Source organism: Ovis canadensis, chromosome 16, assembly GCF_042477335.2.
Source record: "Ovis canadensis isolate MfBH-ARS-UI-01 breed Bighorn chromosome 16, ARS-UI_OviCan_v2, whole genome shotgun sequence".
In the NCBI taxonomy this organism is placed as follows: domain Eukaryota; kingdom Metazoa; phylum Chordata; class Mammalia; order Artiodactyla; family Bovidae; genus Ovis; species Ovis canadensis.
In genome coordinates this window covers 46,849,381-46,867,375 of record NC_091260.1, presented here as the reverse complement: position 1 = coordinate 46,867,375, position 17,995 = coordinate 46,849,381, and the positions used below count along the sequence as shown (strand labels likewise).

The window sequence follows — 17,995 nt, the reverse complement described above, 5'->3', positions numbered from 1 at the left end:
GCGAGAAGTGCTAGAGTGAAGTTAAGTAAGAGAACGTCTGAAGATTCTTTATTGGATTTTGTGCTAAGACTTAATTGCCTAACAGGAAGAGATTTTTAGTGTGTAGGGATGGAAATGAGCCTGTGCCGTGAAATGTGTAAGGCCATGGAGTGATATTGGGGCTCAAGTTCTCTTGGGATGATGGCAGAAATTGGGATGAAGGAGAAGACTGATGCAGGTACTAAGGTCCTCATCAAGGAAGTGAGGATTCTTTAGCAGATAAATGCAAGGAGGAGGGAGACACTGTTAAGCCAAGCTTTAATTCCTCATTTACTTACTGTATTCATCAACTACTTATGGAACCTATAGTGTCTGAAGGAGTTGTTCGAGGCCCTGGTGAGGCAGCAGTGAACACGCTAGAGAAAGAGCCTGTCTTCTTAGAGCTGACAGGACAAAGGGGAAGGACAAGTAGTTGAACAACGTGGACATACAACGATCTGGAAATAGAAATGAAAGTGGGAGCTTTGGAAAGGTGTTGACATCAGCTATCAGCTGGGTTGGTGATTAGAAGTGGCTCATCAATTTTATTTTGTGTTATTTTTTCTTTTGGGCTTAACAAACAGGTAGCACTTACAATGTGCCCAGCACCATTTTAAGTGATTTACAAGAATTAGCCAATATACTCCCACCTAAGAGCTGGATATTATTCCATATTTCCATTTTACTGACAAGGGCATTGAGCCACAGAGAGGTTACCTAAGACTACAGTTGGTGTCAAGCTTGAGATTCCAATGTCTGGCTTCATAGGCTGGACCCTTCGCTGTTGTCCTGGGCTGTTGTCTAGGGGAAGAGGGCCAGTTGAGCAGAGAGCTTACTGAGGTGTAGAGAGAGAGGCTACAGGCTTAAAAATAAATATGAAAGCTGATTTCTTAGACTCTGTATTTTGTAAACAAGTTTATCAGTTAAGGTGGTAATTCTCACACTTCGGTGTGCATGAGGATTACCTGGTTAGCCTGTTCAGCTGCTCAGTCCACGGCTTTTCTCCCAGCTATTTCCTTCTAGATATCCATCTGATATCAGAAATCTGCAGTCGTTCCAGGTGATTCTGGTAGTTCAGGGACTGAACTTCGCAATACACTGCTTTAAAAGTGGTTCTATTTGCATATTAAAGATGTAACTAACAAGATGAGGACACATTCAGGTATTTTTATTAAAAATATGAGACTTAGTATTTCTTAATATTCTGATTATAAAACTGTAATTTTTAAATTTGTAAAATTGGATCAAATTATAAAATTTGATTAAAAAAAGGAAATGAAAATCAAGCTCTGATCAGCAAGTTAGGAATTTCCAGTCATGATCAGTGTAGAATCAGCTACACATGGAGATGAAAAAATTTCTGAAATTATAAGGTACAGTTATGAAAAAAAGGGATTTGATTAGTATTTGAGTTTTTAAAAACACTTTTTATGTGTTAATGTATGCCTGTTAATTAAAAGCATTTTGTTTACTATAGTATTCCAGATGCAATGAACTTTCCCTCCCAACATTTTCTTATGAAAAATTTCTAACATACAGAAATGTTGAAAGAACATAGTAATAAACACCCATGTACACATACCTTATATGTAATAATTATTATTTTGATATGTTTGCATATATATCTATGTATAGTATTTATAATGTTGACTGTTTAGCAATACAAAAATATGTATTTAACATATTTATAATATTTGCTGAATCACTTGGAAGTTTCAAACAACATAATGTTTCATCCCTAAGTATGTACATGTATTTTCTAAGGAGAAAGACAGTCTCCTGTATAACAAATATTCTTATTATAGTAAGAACATTAAGAATATGAGTAATAATCTCTTAATAATCATCTATTGTTAGGTAATGATTGTGTCTTTTATTTTCTTTCTTAATAGATATTGTTTTTAGAGTAATTTTAGGTTCACTAAGTGATTGAGCAAAAAGGACAGAGAGTCCCTATATCCCCAACCACAGGCACAGCCTCCTCCACTATCAACATCCAGGCCACAGTGGTCCATTTGTTACAACTGATGAACCCATACTGACACAGAATAATCACTCAGAGTCCATAGTTTACATGAGGGTTCTGTATATTCTGGAGAAGGAAATGGCAACCCACTCCAGCATTCTTGCTTGGAAAATCCCATGGACAGAGGGGCCTGGTGGGCTGCAGTCCATAGGGTCACAAAGAGTCGGACATGACTGAGCAAATTCACTTTCACTTTCTGTATATTCAGTGGGTTTGGACAAACACATAATGACCTGTAAACGTTATAGTGGGCTTCCCTGATGACTCAGTGGTAAACAATCTCCATGCCAATGCAGGAGATGTAGGTTCCATCCCTGGATCGGGACGATCCCCTGGAGTAGGCGATGGCAACCCACTTCAGTATATTTGCCTGGGAAATCCCATGAACAGAGGAGACTGATGGGCTGCAGTCCATGGGATTGAAAAAGAGTCAGACACGACTTGGCAACTCAACAACAATCCGTTATAGTTTCATATACAGCAATTTCACTGCTCTAGAAGCCCTTTAAGGATCTTAAAAATCCACTAAAAATCCCTCATACTTGGCAACCACAGGTATTTTTACTGTCTCCATAGTTTTTCCTTTCCCAGAATGTCTTACAATTAAATGGATTGTGTTAAAATACTTGATAGACTTTCAATTTCATTTTCTCATTCTCATTTCATTTGTACATCTGAACTTATTTGATTTTTCCTTGAGTAGAAAATGAGGGCAATTTGTTGCGAGGGGTCCCATCTGTCAGAGGAGGACGTCCTGGCTTCTCGGCTGGCCTTAGTTACCTGGAGCTGAACAATCCTGCTGGAAACAAACGTCGATATTCTCAGTGGGCAGGATCTGTAACTGATCTTCCTGAAGTCATAAAACAAAAGGTATGTGATGTTCAGTGCTATATAGCGGCCTGGATGGGAGGGGAGTTTGGAGGAGAATGGAAACATGTTTATGTATGGCTGAGACCCTTTGCTGTGCATCTGAAACTGTTACAACATTGTTAATCAGCTGTACTCCAATAAAAACTTAAAAAAAAAAAAAAAGGAAGAAAGCACCAGAAAGCAGTCATGTTTATTTGCACTGGGAGAGTGAGATTAAATCAAGGTGGTTAAACAGAGAAGGCTGTAATTAGCGTTTTCTGTATCCCAATTATGGTTTGTATAGTGAAATGAATGCATACATAATAGGAAACAGAAGGTTCATTATCTTGTATGTCCATATTTCAGTTGTAAAGGTTAAATGTCTTGCAAATCCCGAGAGAAATTAATGCTAAAATTTGCATTTCTAGCATTTGATCTAAGTTTGGTTATGCTTTCCTGGTCCCTGATTCAGAGGAGTTATAGATTCTTTCAATAGGAAGGTACTTAGGCTTGTCTAGTATTACGTTTGGCAGATCATCTTTCTTCCTATACCCAAGGTTTATTGGTTCCTGGAGTCATGCAGGTTAGTTCTAAAAAGATAGAATCAATCTGGCTGGCAGAATTTTAGGATGTTTTATTGGTACAGTCAGTTCTTGTATAACACAACATATGTGTTCCTAAAATTCAGAGTGAGGCAAAACTGCAATAAAGACCACAGGGCTTATGGGGAAAATGGTGTTAGGAACACAACACACAAAAACTTGATCTGTGACACTCATAAAAAAAAAAAAAGACAGGCACCAATAAAAACAGCTTCAGATTTATACATGTTAACTTGTTAAGAAATGCATAGTCTGCAACAAATGTGGTGCATCACCTTGAAGAGAACCTGAATCTTGCAAGGGTGGAAATGTGTGGTCTTCAAAATAATCTTTTAATAACTAGAAAATGAAGGTCCTATTGGTTTTAAAAAAAATTTATGCATTCACACAAGATGCAAAAAATATTCCTTCCTTATCTGGTTCTAGTTTTCCCTAGGTTTGTCTTATAAAGAAGTGGGCTGCTTTCTTTTTTTGTTTGAAAAAGAAATAGTTGGAATGAAGATGAGTGGCTTTTGATTTTATTTTAATGGGGTTGAGCCAAAATGCTGAAAGGAAAATCTTCTTATTAAAACTCTGATTACTGACCATGTGATGTCTTTATCTGTGTAGCTTACACCTTTGTATGAACTGGTCAAGGAAGTTCCCTGTGCCTCTGTGAAAAAGCTATACCTGAAATGGGCCATCGAGGAGTATCTGGATGAATTTGACCCCTGCCATTGCCGGCCTTGTCAAAATGGTGGCCTGGCCACAGTTCAGGGAAGCCAGTGCCAGTGCTACTGCAGACCAAACACGTTTGGTGTGGCGTGTGAGCAAGGAGTCCTCCTAGGGGATCAAGCAGGTCAGTGTGCTGCATTTATGGAGGCCACTTTCCCTCTGGCCTCTGAGATTGTGCTTCTTCATGTATGGATATAGGGGGAAGTCCCATCAGGCTTTGAATCTGACTCTTCCTCTCTATGCCACCCCCAGATTGTAGCTAAGGGTCAGGGCCCTTTGCTGTCTCACTGATTTCCCCATCTGAACTAACAGAAAGTATTAGTTGCTTCAGTTGTGTCTGATTCTTTGTGATCCCGTGGACTGTAGCCCGCCGGGCTCCTCTGTCCATGGGATTCTCCAGGCAAGAATACTGGAGTGGCTTGCCAATTCCCTTCTCCAGGGGGTCTTCCTGATCCAGGGAACGAACCCTCGTCTTCTGCATTGCAGGCAGATTCTTTACCGTTTGAGCCACCAGGGAAGGTGCTGAACTAACAGACCTGCCTTCAATCCTCCACTCTCCGTTAGAATAGATTTATTGCCTGAAACATGTTGCGTCCTTCCGTGGTCATCTCAGTAAAGTTTTGTCTTAACTTAGGTCTGCAGAGCTTTCGTCGGCACTGACTAACCTTTCTGGTGGCAAGCCTTTGGAAACACCGCTGTTTTTATTTTCCATTATGTCCCACCAATTAATCATTCATTCACAAATATTTGTTGAACAACAGCTGTGTACTCAACAGAGCATTTGGTGCTTTAAGTATTTAGCACATGAAGTTGACTTTATGAGTAGGCAAAGTATGAGACGATTTGTGTATATTTGTTTTTATATTTATTTATGTGGCTCTTTCATCTCGAAACTCATTTCTTAAGGTCAGAACTGTTTGCTTCCTTTATTCCTGGAGCCTGACATAGGGCTTGATTCATAAAGTCACTTAATAAATAAATGTTTGATAAATGAATGAATAGATGAATAAACCATGGTTGCTTATAGACAAACATCAAGAAAGCATCTTTGCCTTTTAATATCTTCCCAAGTGACCAGGCCTGATAAATTAAAATACCACCTCTATGATTCATTCTTTTGAAGGGTTGATTTACAGATATTTGCTAAACTGGAAGCTCCCCCTGCTGGTGAGGAATGGAGTAGCAATCATAAAACATCAAGCTCTTATTACCTACTATTAATACTGATGGCTCAGATGGTAAAGAATCTGCCTGGAATGCGGAAGACTGGGCTCGATCCCTGGATTGGGAAGGATGAGGGCATGGCAACGCACTCCAGTATTCTTGCCTGGAGAATCCCCATGGACTGAGGAGACTGGCGGGCTACAGTCCATGGGGTCGCAAAGAGTCAGATATGACTGAGCAACTAAGCACACACATGCACACAACTCAATTTCTAATTGTGGAGGAAAGAGTAAGGAAGATTGGGGAAAATTATTATACAAATTATTTTAGTTTCGGTGTCCACAATACTGAGGAATGAGAGTTGGGGGAGAGACGGGAAGAGGGATTTAGGTCATGCAGTAGAAATAGCTGCTGCTGCTGCTGCTAAATCACTTCAGTCATGTCCAACTCTGTGCGACCCCATAGATGGCAGCCCACCACGCTCCCCCGTCCCTGGGACTCTCCAGGCAAGAACACTGGAGTGGGTTGCCATTTCATTCTCCAATGCACGGAAGTGAAAAGTGAAAGTGAAGTTGCTCAGTCATGTCCGACTCAGAGACCCCATGGACTGAAGCCTGCCAGGCTCCTCCGTCCATGGGATTCTCCAGGCAAAAGAGTACTGGAGTGGGGTACCATTGCCTTCTCCAACAGAAATAGCTAAGAAGCAGTAAACACCCTCTTCTATTAGCAGAAAATAATGCTTTGAGGGAGTGGTTCCTGAGATTAGTTTCTAACTTGGAAAGCAAAGTTCTTAGTATATGCTTCAAATTCTCTCATACCTCCCCCAAGGAACATGATGGGGAAAATACTAAAAACTGTGAGACAGGAACCAGCCCTGAGGTGGAAGGTGGCCAGGGTGAGTGAGGAGGTACCTGCAGATTAAGCAGGATGCTGACAGGAGGTAGACACATTTCTCCTACTTGCATATTTCCTCGTGTTATACAGCTCCAACCCTAGGGTGGGCAACCTGGATACCCAACAGATTATGTTCTTCTGAGGCCCAATCACGGTTTTAACAATAGGACCTTATGTGCCTTTATTGAGAGACTGTGAGGTGATTAAAAAAAGAGCCTGGATTCAGCTGTAAGACCGAGTTACTGTTGGGATGTGGCACCCGGCTGACAGTACAGCACTGGACAGAGCATTTAACTGTTTGGTTTTAGATTCCATGCCTATCAAATGAAAATGTTCACAGACCTCTTGGCCACCTCCATCCATTCTTGTGAGAAGTAAATGAATGAAAAAATGCACGTGGAAGTGCTCTGAAAATGTAAAATAATACACAAATTTAAGATATTGTTGCAAGAAATTTGTTAATGCAGTCTTAATGTGGACAGTCCTAGTCAGTGTGCAGGGACAGTCTGGCCATCGTGGAAGACCTCAGTGAACAGAGTGAAGGGAGTACACTCCGGATTGTCCCCTTCCTCAATAACCACTTAGCAGAAGGCTTAGTATTAAGCTCAGAAATCTTTCTCTCCAAGTGCTCTCCAAAATATCTCTCTTTATTTGCAGGAGGGGTGGATGGAGGGTGGAACTGCTGGTCCTCTTGGGGTCCCTGTGTTCAAGGGAAGAAAACAAGAAGCCGAGAATGCAATAACCCCTCTCCCAGGGCGGGTGGGAAATCCTGCATTGGAGAAACCTCAGAAACCAGGCAATGCGAAGATGAGGAGCTGGAGCATTTGCGGTAATGGAGTCCAGACCTCCTGGCAATTACATAAAACTCAATGCCCTCTGCACAAGCGTGGAATGCATGATGGCTGCTATTGAAACATTTAAACCCTACATGATGATTTTATCAGGGAGTGCTTAGTTTTTAACACTGGGGTCAGCTGAACGGGAGAGGCATGTGGGAAGTAAGAATCACTGAGAGTGCCTTGACATCTAGATGCCATTCCTCTATTCTTTGGTCTAGATGTGCTCAAGTCACTCAGTTGTGTCTGACTCTTTGCAACCTTATGGAGTATAGCCCTCTGTCCATGGGGATTCTCCAGGCAAGAACACTGGCGTGTGTGGCCATGTCCTCCTCCAGGGGATCTTCCCGACCCAGGGATTGAACCTGCGCCTCTTACATCTCCTGCATTGGCAGGCAGGTTCTTTACCACTAGTGCCACCTGGGAAATCAGCTGGCAAACATATGAAATCTGGAAGGAGGAGAAAGCTGCATTCAGGGCACAGATTTCTGGGAAGATGAGGGTCTCTGAGGGAGCCTTGGCCCTAGAGGGTGTATTTCCTCATCCACAGACATAAAGCTGGATGGACAGGAGCCTCCTAAGGAAGCTTTGAGAGAATTCTCACTCTTGGTGCTCAGAGAGAAAATATCCTCTTCCTCCTTAGTACAAAAAGGAAAACTATGCTTACTGCTTCACATTTCTGAGTTTCGTCAGTTGTGACAAGAATATAAGGAACTTAGCTCAGAAGGAGGTGACGTTCAGAGGCTATTTGTAAGGCTTCCCTTCAGATTTCATGTTCCTGGAGTGGAGTTAATATTGGTGAAAGAGTGACCTCAGAGGCACCACTGATAATCATTGCCTGATGATGGATGTCACTGTTACCATGATTATGATGCTGAAAACTCGGCCTCTCTGTGCCAGTGCCGAATTAAATCTTGCAGACAGTGTTTTCGACTCAGCAGCAGCAGCAGCAGCAGCAGCAGCAGCAGCAGCAGCAGCAGCAGCAGCAGCAGCAGCAGCAGCAGCAGCAGCAGCAGAAAAGGATAGCTTTATTACTGTGCCAGGCAAAGGAGGACATAGCAGGCTCCTGCCTCAAGAAACTATGTGTCCCAAGCCCAGAGGATCTGCTGAGGGGGTTTTGTAACAAACGTCCAAGGGTGGGGTCTCTGACAAGATCAGGGTGTGTACTTGGCTTACACTGTCTTCATCTCCTCTCAGGTGATGATGGGTCTCCTTAGTCTTGCCTCAGCTGTTTTCTTGGTTGCTTCTCCCCTGATTAGCAACTATTTAAATTTGCCTTTAGGGAAGGTCATGGAGGCTGGAGTCTTGCCTATAAGAATCAGGGGACAAAAATAGGCCTCCCTGCCTGGGAACCCCCACAGGGACCTGTTTGAATTAAATTATTTTGAGCTCCACTAGAGATTGCCTTGTGAGAGCTAGAAAGAGCGTAAGTTCAAGGAGCTTACAGAGGCTGAGGTGGGTGCATGGCATCAGTGGGCAAACCTCAGGAGAGGGTGAAGGACAGGGATGCCTGGCGTGCTGCAGTCCATGGGGTTGCAGAGAGTCTGACATGACTGAGTGATTGAACAACAACTGACTGAGGATGAGAATCTAGTCCTGGTATGTTTTCCTCTATAACCTTGGACAAGTTACTCAGACTTTCTGAGACTTTTCCCGCATATCTCAGGGGGTTACTCTGCATGTGAATTGAGCTGAGGCACATTTGTAGAGCATCTGCCATGGTGCTTAGCACATAGTTAGCGCTCAGTCAAAAGTGGTTATTTTGTGTTATCTCTCTTCCACGATCACGAACTTGAATTACCTTATTGTCAATAGAGAATTAATTCTGTGTTTAAAGTATTTAAGAGACAGACAGTAGGAGAAAAGGTAGTGTTACATGGATGTCCTCTAGAAGTCATATAAGGATGTGTGTTGTCCAATCACTTTTCTTTCTTTCTTCTTCGTTTATGCTTATTTTCTGCACTACTGACCTGGTTGTTCTCTTTTGGAAGCTCAAGTTTGTGTTTGTGTCATGGATGTGATCAGATGTTTGGTTCTGAGAAGGACAAAAACATCACATCACATGGTGGAGTCCCTTCAGACGCAAATGAAACATTCACTGTAGTGTAAAATATTAACAGTAGAAAATCCATCACATTAATTATGTTTTATTTCCTTTTCCTTTCAGATTGCTTGAACCACATTGTTTTCCCTTGTCTTTGGTTCCAACAAAATTCTGCTCATCACCTCCTGCCTTGAAGGACGGATTTGTTCAAGTTGGTTATGAAAGAGATTTTTTTTCTTTACATATCCTCTTTGCTCTAAGTCCTAGCTCTCTACTGATGTTCATAATCTATTTCCTCCTCCTGTGATGAAGCAGTGCTAAAAAATGTTTTTTGTGTGCATTTTAGTTTTTAATCAGCGAGGGGTTTAGTTTGTGACTTCTCTTCTTTGGCCCAAGGTGATTAGAATTCTGCAGAAGGCAGTGTATCTCCTATGGTAAGGGAAATCGATATCACCACCCAATGAATTAGAAATGTAATCATGCCAGAGGGCTGCTAAACATTTCCATTCTGAACATGAAAGTCGGAATCTATAAGCAAGGTTTTCAATATAGAGAACTGTCCACATTTTTTCCATTGAAAGGAGTCGTTTAAGGTTTTTCGTAACTACCAGGGCTGGGGTGAGGCATTCTGTTTATTCCAGGAGCCAGTGAGACATTTAGCCAGTGTCTGGTGAGATATGGGTCATTGTACTTTGAGCAATTTTCTTGCTCAGGAAGCAACACGAGTCATCTGCCACTGTCATTCGGGAGAACTTTCTTGCCTTTGGGACCGTATTAATTCGTGCTCTTCTCACTCCGTGATATGATGAAACTTTGGCTCCGAACCCCAGTAAGTGTCTCTTTGTGCTCACATAGGAGTTACTGTTCATCAGGATGTTCTCAACGCCACCAGCAGTGCTTGCTCCATGACAGCTTCTGTCTCTCAAATGCCAGGCCCTTGAACATATACTCGCTGAGTGTCGGCTGAAATGTCCCCGGATGTGGGTACTATGCAGAGGTGTGTGTGCTGTCTTCAGCTGCAGTGCATGTGGTGACCTGTAAAGGACTGGAGGTTCTAAACACTCCTGTGGACTGGCTACCTCACAGGCACCCAGAGAACTGAACAATGGATTATTACTTGACCTTTCTTCTTTTTCCACCCCCCTCCCCCTCATTTTGTAAGTTTGGGGTAGAGCCTGAGAATCTTTTTTCTTTGTTTTAAAATTGCTGCTAGTGATTCTGACAGAGATGGCTAGGTTTAGACACTGTTGAGTTAGACTTTCTCATATAGAGGTCCCTTCTGCAGGAAAAAGGCTTAGGGACTAGAATCAAAGCAGATTAAATATCTTTCCCTATTTTCTGCAAATCTCAACGCCAATCTGGGTGCTGTGTTTCCTACCAATTCCCATAATGGAGGCAGAATGGACCAGGATGAGTAGGACTTTGAGAAGCAGGCTCCATAGAATTTTGTTCTAATGCCAACGCAGAGCTGTTCCAGCTGCAAGTCCTCTTCCAGGCCGATTTTCTTCACCATCCCTTTGAGTAGCAGAGAACCAAAAAGATAAGGAAAGGCACCAATAGAGAAGCCAAACAAGCATGATGACTCCCTCAAGGCTCAGACTTCAGATTCTTCCTTGCTTCACCATGAAATCTTACCTCTTGGCATTATAGGCTAATGACATGTCCTCAAATCTGACTCAGCTCCAGCAACACTTCCCTTACATGATGGGGCAGGGGAGGGTGGTGGGCGAAGAGCAACATTATGCTTCTCTTAAAAGTCATCAGTGGGAAACTCAGACTTCCATGAACATGCTGATAAGATGTAAATGTTTCTCCCTGTTCCATAATGGCTTTTGTTGGGTGTGATTGCCAGTGAACAGCCCATGACACCTCACTAGGAAGAGCTGACTAACAAAGACATTTCTAAAATCTGATAACAGACTTTCCTGAAAGTAAAAGAGGAGTTACTTGGGCAGTATCCACTAAAATAATTTTGATAAAATGTTTAGTACAGTGCTTCATTTGGGGAGCAGTCAATAAATTATAGTACAGTGGCATTAATATCTTTATTTCAATTAATGATGGTATCAGTCAGTTCAGTCAGTACAGTCACTCAGTTGTGTCCAACTCTTTGTGACTCCATGAACCGCAGCACGCCAGGCCTCCCTGTCCATCACCAACTCCCGGAGTTCACCCAAACTCATGTGCATCGAGTCCGTGATGCCATCCAGCCATCTCATCCTCTGTCGTCCCCTTCTCCTCCTGCCCCCAATGCCTCCCAGCATCAGAGTCTTTTCCAATGAGTCAACTCTTCTCATGAGGTGGCCAAAGTACTACTGGAGTTTCAGCTTTAGCATCATTCCTTCCAAAGAAATCCCAGGGATGATCTCCTTCAGAATGGACTGGTTGGATCTCCTTGCAGTCCAAGGGACTCTCAAGAGTCTTCTCCAACACCACAGTTCAAAAGCATCAGTTCTTCAGTGCTCAGCTTTCTTCACAGTCCAACTCTCATATCCATACATGACCACAGGAAAAACCATAGCCTTGACTAGACGGACCTTTGTTGGCAAAGTGATGTCTCTGCTTTTGAATATGTTATCTAGGTTGGTCATAACTTTTCTTCCAAAGAGTAACTGTCTCTTAATTTCATGGCTGCAGTCACCATCTGCAGTGATTTTGAAGCCCCCAAAATAAAGTCTGACACTATTTCCACTGTTTCCCCATCTATTTCCCATGAAGTGATGGGACCGGATGCCATGATCTTTGTTTTCTGAATGTTGAGCTTTAAGGCAACTTTTTCACTCTCCTCTTTCACTTTCATCAAGAGGCTTTTTAGCTCTTCTTCACTTTCTGCCATAAGGGTGGTGTCATCTGCATATCTGAGGTTATTGATATTTCTCCTAGCAATCTTGATTCCAGCTTGTGTTTCTTCCAGTCCAGCATTTCTCATGATGTCCTCTGCATATAAGTTAAATAAGCAGGATGACAATATACAGCCTTGATGTACTTCTTTTCCTATTTGGAACCAGTCTGTTGTTCCATGTCCAGTTCTAACTGTTGCTTCCTGACCTGCATATAGGTTTCTCAAGAGGCAGGTCAGGTGGTCAGGTATTATCATCTCTTTCAGAATTTTCCACAGTTTCTCGTGATCCACACAGTCAAAGGCTTTGGCATAGTCAATAAAGCAGAAATAGATGTTTTTCTGGAACTCTCTTGCTTTTTCGATGATCCAGTGGATGTTGACAATTTGATCTCTGCTTCCTCTGCCTTTTCTAAAACCAGCTTGAACATCAGGAAGTTCACAGTTCACGTAATGCTGAAGCCTGGCTTGGAGAATTTTGAGCATTACTTTACTAGCGTGTGAAATGAGTGCAATTGTGCAGTAGTTTGAGCATTCTTTGGCATTGCCTTTCTTTGGGATGGGAATGAAAACTGACCTTTTCCAGTCCTGTGGCCACTGCTGAGTTTTCCAAGTTTGCTGGCATATTGAGTGCAGCACTTTCACAGCATCATCTTTCAGGATTTGAAATAGCTCAACTGGAATTCCATCACCTCCACTAGCTTTGTTCGTAGTGATGTTTCTTAAGGCCCACTTGACTTCACATTCCAGGATGTCTGGTCCTAGGTGAGTGATCACACCATCGTGATTATCTTGGTCTTGAAGATCTTTTTTGTACAGTTCTTCTGTGTATTCTTGCCACCTCTTCTTAATATCTTCTGCTTCTGTTAGGTCCATACCATTTCTGTCCTCAATCGAGCCCATCTTTGCATGAAATGTTTGCATGAAATTAGAGATGATGGTATCTTGAATTTTCTTGAAGAGATCTCTAGTCTTTCCCATTCTGTTGTTTTCCTCTATTTCTTTACATTGATCGTTGAGGAGGGCTTTCTTATCTCTTCTTGCTATTCTTTGGAACTCTGCATTCAGATGCTTATATCTTTCCTTTTCTCCTTTGCTTTTCACTTCTCTTCTTTTCAAAGCTATTTGTAAGGCCTCCCCAGACAGCCATTTTGCTTTTTTGCATTTCTTTTCCATGGGGACGGTCTTGATCCCTGTCTCTGGTACAATGTCACGAACCTCAGTCCATAGTTCATCAGGTACTCTATCTATCAGATCTAATCCCTTAAATCTATTTCTCACTTTCACTGTATAATCATAAGGGATTTGATTTAGGTCATACCTGAATGGTCTAGTGGTTTTCCCCACTTTCTTCAATTTTAGTCTGAATTTGGCAATAAAGAGTTCATGATCTGAGCCACATCAGCTCCTGGTCTTGTTTTTATTGACTGTATAAAGCTTCTCCATATTTGGCTGCAAAGAATATAATCAATCTGATTTCGGTGTTGACCATCTGGTGATGTCCATGTGTAGAATCTTCTCTTGTGTTGTTGGAAGAGGGTGTTTACTATGACCAGTGCATTTTCTTGGCAAAACTCTATTAGTCTTTGCCTTGCTTCATCCTGTACTCCAAGGCCAAATGTGCCTGTTACTCCAGGTGTTTCCTGACTTCCTACTTTTGCATTCCAGTCTCCTATAATGAAAAGGACATTTTTTTGGGGTGTTAGTTCTAAAAGGTCTTGTAGGTCTTCATAGAACCGTTCAACTTCAGCTTCTTCAGCGTTACTGGTTGGGACATAGACTTGGATTACTGTGATATTGAATGGTTTTTTTGGAAACAAACAGATCATTCTGTCGTTTTTGAGATTGCATCAAAGTACTGCATTTCAGACTCTTTTGTTGACCATGATGGCTACTCCATTTCTTCTAAGGGATTCCTGCCTGCAGTAGTAGATAAAATGGTCATCTGAGTTAAATTCACCCATTCCAGTCCATTTTAGTTTGCTGATTCCTAGAATGTCGACGTTCACTCTTACCATCTCCTGTTTGACCACTTCCAATTTGCCTTGATTCATGGAGCTGACATTCCAGGTTCCTATGCAATATTGCTCTTTACAGCATTGGACCTTGCTTCTATCACCAGTCACATCCACAACTGGTTATTGTTTTTGCTTTGGCTCCATCCCTTCATTCTTTCTATAGTTATTTCTCCACTGATCTCCAGTAGCATATTGGGCACCTACCGACCTGGGGATTTCCTCTTTCAGTATCCTATCATTTTGCCTTTTCATACTGTTCATGGGGTTCTCAAGGCAAGAATATTGAAGTGGTTTGCCATTCCCTTCTCCAGTGGTCCACATTCTGCAGACCTTTCCACCATGACCCGCCCGTCTTCAGTGGCCCCACGGGCATGGCTTAATGATGATGGTATCAGTGTTGTTAATTAGGACTGTACAGGAAAAAATGATTTTATGGCCAGTTTTCAAAGTGAGCTATTTGAATATAGGTTGCCTAATGATTACAGAAGTCATGGTTTATAGGCTGAATACACCTAAAGAAACAATTTATTAATGCAAAAGAGATGTATTCTTTCTCTCTCCCTCTTTTGTTTCTATTTAGGATGAAGGTGCCATATTTCCTGTTGGGAAAAACATAATGTATACTTGCAATGAAGGATACTCTCTGGTTGGAGACCCTGTTGCCAGATGTGGAGAAGATTTGCAATGGCTTGTTGGGAAAATGCATTGTCAGAGTGAGTGGCCTTGGTTGTGGTATTTCATTTAAGAGGAGTGGAAGGGAATAAATCAGAATAAATAGCTACTTATCATATGCTCCTGTCTTGATCTCTGTCTCTCTCTTTTTTTTTTTCCTGAAAGGCTCATATGATCCCAATCAAGTTTCAGGAGTACCTTGAAAAAATCCTCAGCTTTCTGTAGTTGCTAGTGGTCTTGTTAGATGAGGCACATTTTACTACATTTTTATTCCCTTTTTTTTTTTAAATTCCCTTTTTTTTTTAACTCTTTTTTTGGCTGTTCCACATGGCATGTGGGATCTAATCCAGTATCCCTTGCATTGGCAGCATGTGACTCCTGGAATTTTAACTACTGGACCACCAGGGAAATCCTAATTGCAATTTTAAAGTTTCTGGGGGTAAATCAGAGTAGGTCAGGGAGCTCAGTTCTAGCCAGTTCTCAGTTCTAGTCAAGACATTCTTCAGAGTTCAGTTAGCAGGGATGTACTACAGTCTACTTCCTCAGATGCTTTGGATCCTAGTCTGTTTAGATGTAGCATCTGAGTAACTGCTTCTGGATGTCATATCCCCCTAACACTGTTCCCGGGTTTCCATCTCAGCTGTACTACAACATAAGATTCTGCAGCAGATGGATAGACAGCACTACTGTGATGTATTTTTCCTGTATTGATTCTTCTGTGCTGTGTGAGGAAAGTCTGAGCGCACGCACATGCATTTTACTCTCTTGGGTACATACCTATTAGTGAAATATCTGAGCTGTCAGGCGCATGCACATTTAGATTTGGTATGCTATCAGTTTTGGTGAAGAATCCACTTGCAGGGCAGGAGACTGCTTGCAATGCAGGCAATGTGAATTCAATCCCTGGGTCAGAAAGATCCCCTGGAGAGGGAAACGGCAACCCACTCCAGTATTCTTGCCTGGGAAATCCCGTGGATACAGGATCCTGGCGGACTACAGTCCATGGGGTTGCAAGAGTTAGACATTACTTAGGGACTAAGCCACCACACCAGTTTTCTAAGTGGTTGTACCAATTTACATATTGGACAGAATCCAAGAAGTCAAGATTGCTCTGTATCCTCACCTACACTTGATAACATCTATCTTAAAAAATTTTTTTTAGCTATAGTGGTGAATGTGTAGCAGTATCTTGTTTTTTAATTTGTGTTTTAAAATTTGTATTTCTTCTGATTACTAATGTTGTTAAGCCTGTTTTCATGTATTTATTGCCATTTGGATACTTTTTTTATGATGAAATGGCTGTCTAATCTTTTGGGCATTTTTTTCTGGCAGTTTGTTAGTCTTAATGACTTGGAAATTCTCCTGTTTTCTTTGTCTCTGTCTCTCTGTCTCTCCACCCTTGAGTCTTTCAGAAGAAATAGGATATCAATACTACTGAATAGAATGTATTAATAAATATCCCCTAGCTAGGAGTATTAAAGCTAAAAGTCGATTCTTTGAAAAGATTACTTTGCTTTAAGAACTTCTTTTTCTTTATTGTGTATCTACTGGTGAGGAATTGTCCCACTCTTTGTTCATCTGAAACATTCTTGTTTTAACTTTACTTTTGAAGGATATTTCTACTGGGTAAGGAATTATTGTCTTTAAACCCTTTAAAGATTTTTTTACATTGCCTTCTGACTTCACTATTTTCTAGTGAGAAGTCAACTTTTAGGTTTATTATTTCTCCTTTGGAAATCATATACTATTTTGGTCTAGATGTTTCTAAGAATTTTTTTTTTTTTTAGAAGCAACTCTACTCTGATGTGCCTAAGTGTGATTTTCTTTGTCCTGGTTGATCTTCAAAGCAGTTTTTAACCTATCCTTTAATGTTTTTTGTCAATTTTAGAAAACTATTCACCTTTTTCCTTAAATATTGCTGTTTAATTCTTGCCCATCTCTGCTCATGAGACATAGATGAGACATTTTTTACAATGTATATACATATACATACGTGTATATATATGTGTGTGTGTGTGTGTGCTACATTTCTTTCTTTTTTTGCTTATTTTGGATCTTAGTTACTTGAAAGTGAAAATGTTAGTCACTCAGTTGTGTCCGACTCTTTGCGACCCCACGGACTGTAGCCCGCCAGGCTCCTCTGTCCATGGGATTTTCCAGGCAAGAATATTGGAGTGGGTTGCCATTCCCTTCTCCAGGGGATCTTCCTGACCCATGGATCAAACCTGGATCTCCCGCATTGCAGGCAGATTCTTTACCATCTGAAACACCAGGGAAGCCGAAGCCCCTTAGTTCCCTGACCAGGGATCAAATCCAGGCCCATGGCAATGAAAGCGCTGAGTCTCAACCACTGGACCATGAGGGAATGCCCTGTATTTCTTTGCTTTACATCAATTTTTCTCTTTCTGTTTCATTCTAAGTATGTTCTGTTGATCTATATTCTAGTTTATTAATTCTTGGTATTCTTGTTATAATCTGCTTTCAAGAACTCTACTGAATTCTTAATTTCATTTTCTAATTCCAGATAAACCATTTGTCCACTTTTCTATGCTTTCTAATTCTCTGTTGAAACTCTCCCTCTTCTAATTTAATTTTTTCCAACATACTAATCATAGTGATTTCATGGTTCGTGTCTGTTAGCCCCATCATCTGGATCTGCTGTAGATCTGTTTCTATTGTATTTTTGAATATTAGATTAGTTTTGATTGAATGCCAGACTTTATTTATAAAAAAATAAATAATTTGAGACTTTGCATGATGTTATTCTTTTCTAGAAAAAAATTAGGTTTGTTTCTGGCAAGAACAAGGCTGATTTATATCGTTTACCTTTATCCTAGGTTATAACCATTAAGGGATCATAAGGGAAAGTATTGGATTTCTACTGAGGCTCCTCTTTTGTAACAGGGCTGGACTTTAATTTTTGAACTCCTAGCCCTGTGAGACTGCTAAAAACTCTCTGTAGCTATTCAGCTTCTGAGCTGCAGCTTTCTCAGTTTAGCAGCCCTTCAGCACATTAGAAGAAATTTTCTTTTTTCAAATTTACAAATAGCCTCAAGGACAGAAGCATTATCAAATGTTGTAATCACTGCTTTAGACTTTCCTTTTTCTAGAGTCTTATACCTTGGGATTTCCACTGCTCTGATTGTTCTCTGATGCTCTCAGAAATAGTTTTTCTTGTAACTTTTACAGCCTTCCTATATGTCCTAGTGGGAGCATTAATGTGAAACTGGCAAATATATCATGGCCAGAAATAAACAGTTCTGATGCTAGATTATTAGTTATTTGAAAGCAGAGTATGTGACCAATATTTTGTGTCTGT

The 17,995-nt window shown here is 41.1% G+C and overlaps 1 protein-coding gene across 1 annotated transcript in view; it reads left to right on the top strand.

The window, feature by feature from the left end:
• Positions 1-17,995, top strand: part of C7 (complement C7) — a 57,008-nt gene that overhangs the window by 27,079 nt on the left and 11,934 nt on the right. The window contains exons 10-14 of the mRNA XM_069555810.1: positions 2,748-2,914; positions 4,105-4,333; positions 6,925-7,096; positions 9,271-9,358; positions 14,585-14,717. Of these exons, the coding sequence (XP_069411911.1) occupies positions 2,748-2,914; positions 4,105-4,333; positions 6,925-7,096; positions 9,271-9,358; positions 14,585-14,717 (789 nt within the window). The remainder of the gene's footprint in view (positions 1-2,747; positions 2,915-4,104; positions 4,334-6,924; positions 7,097-9,270; positions 9,359-14,584; positions 14,718-17,995) is intronic.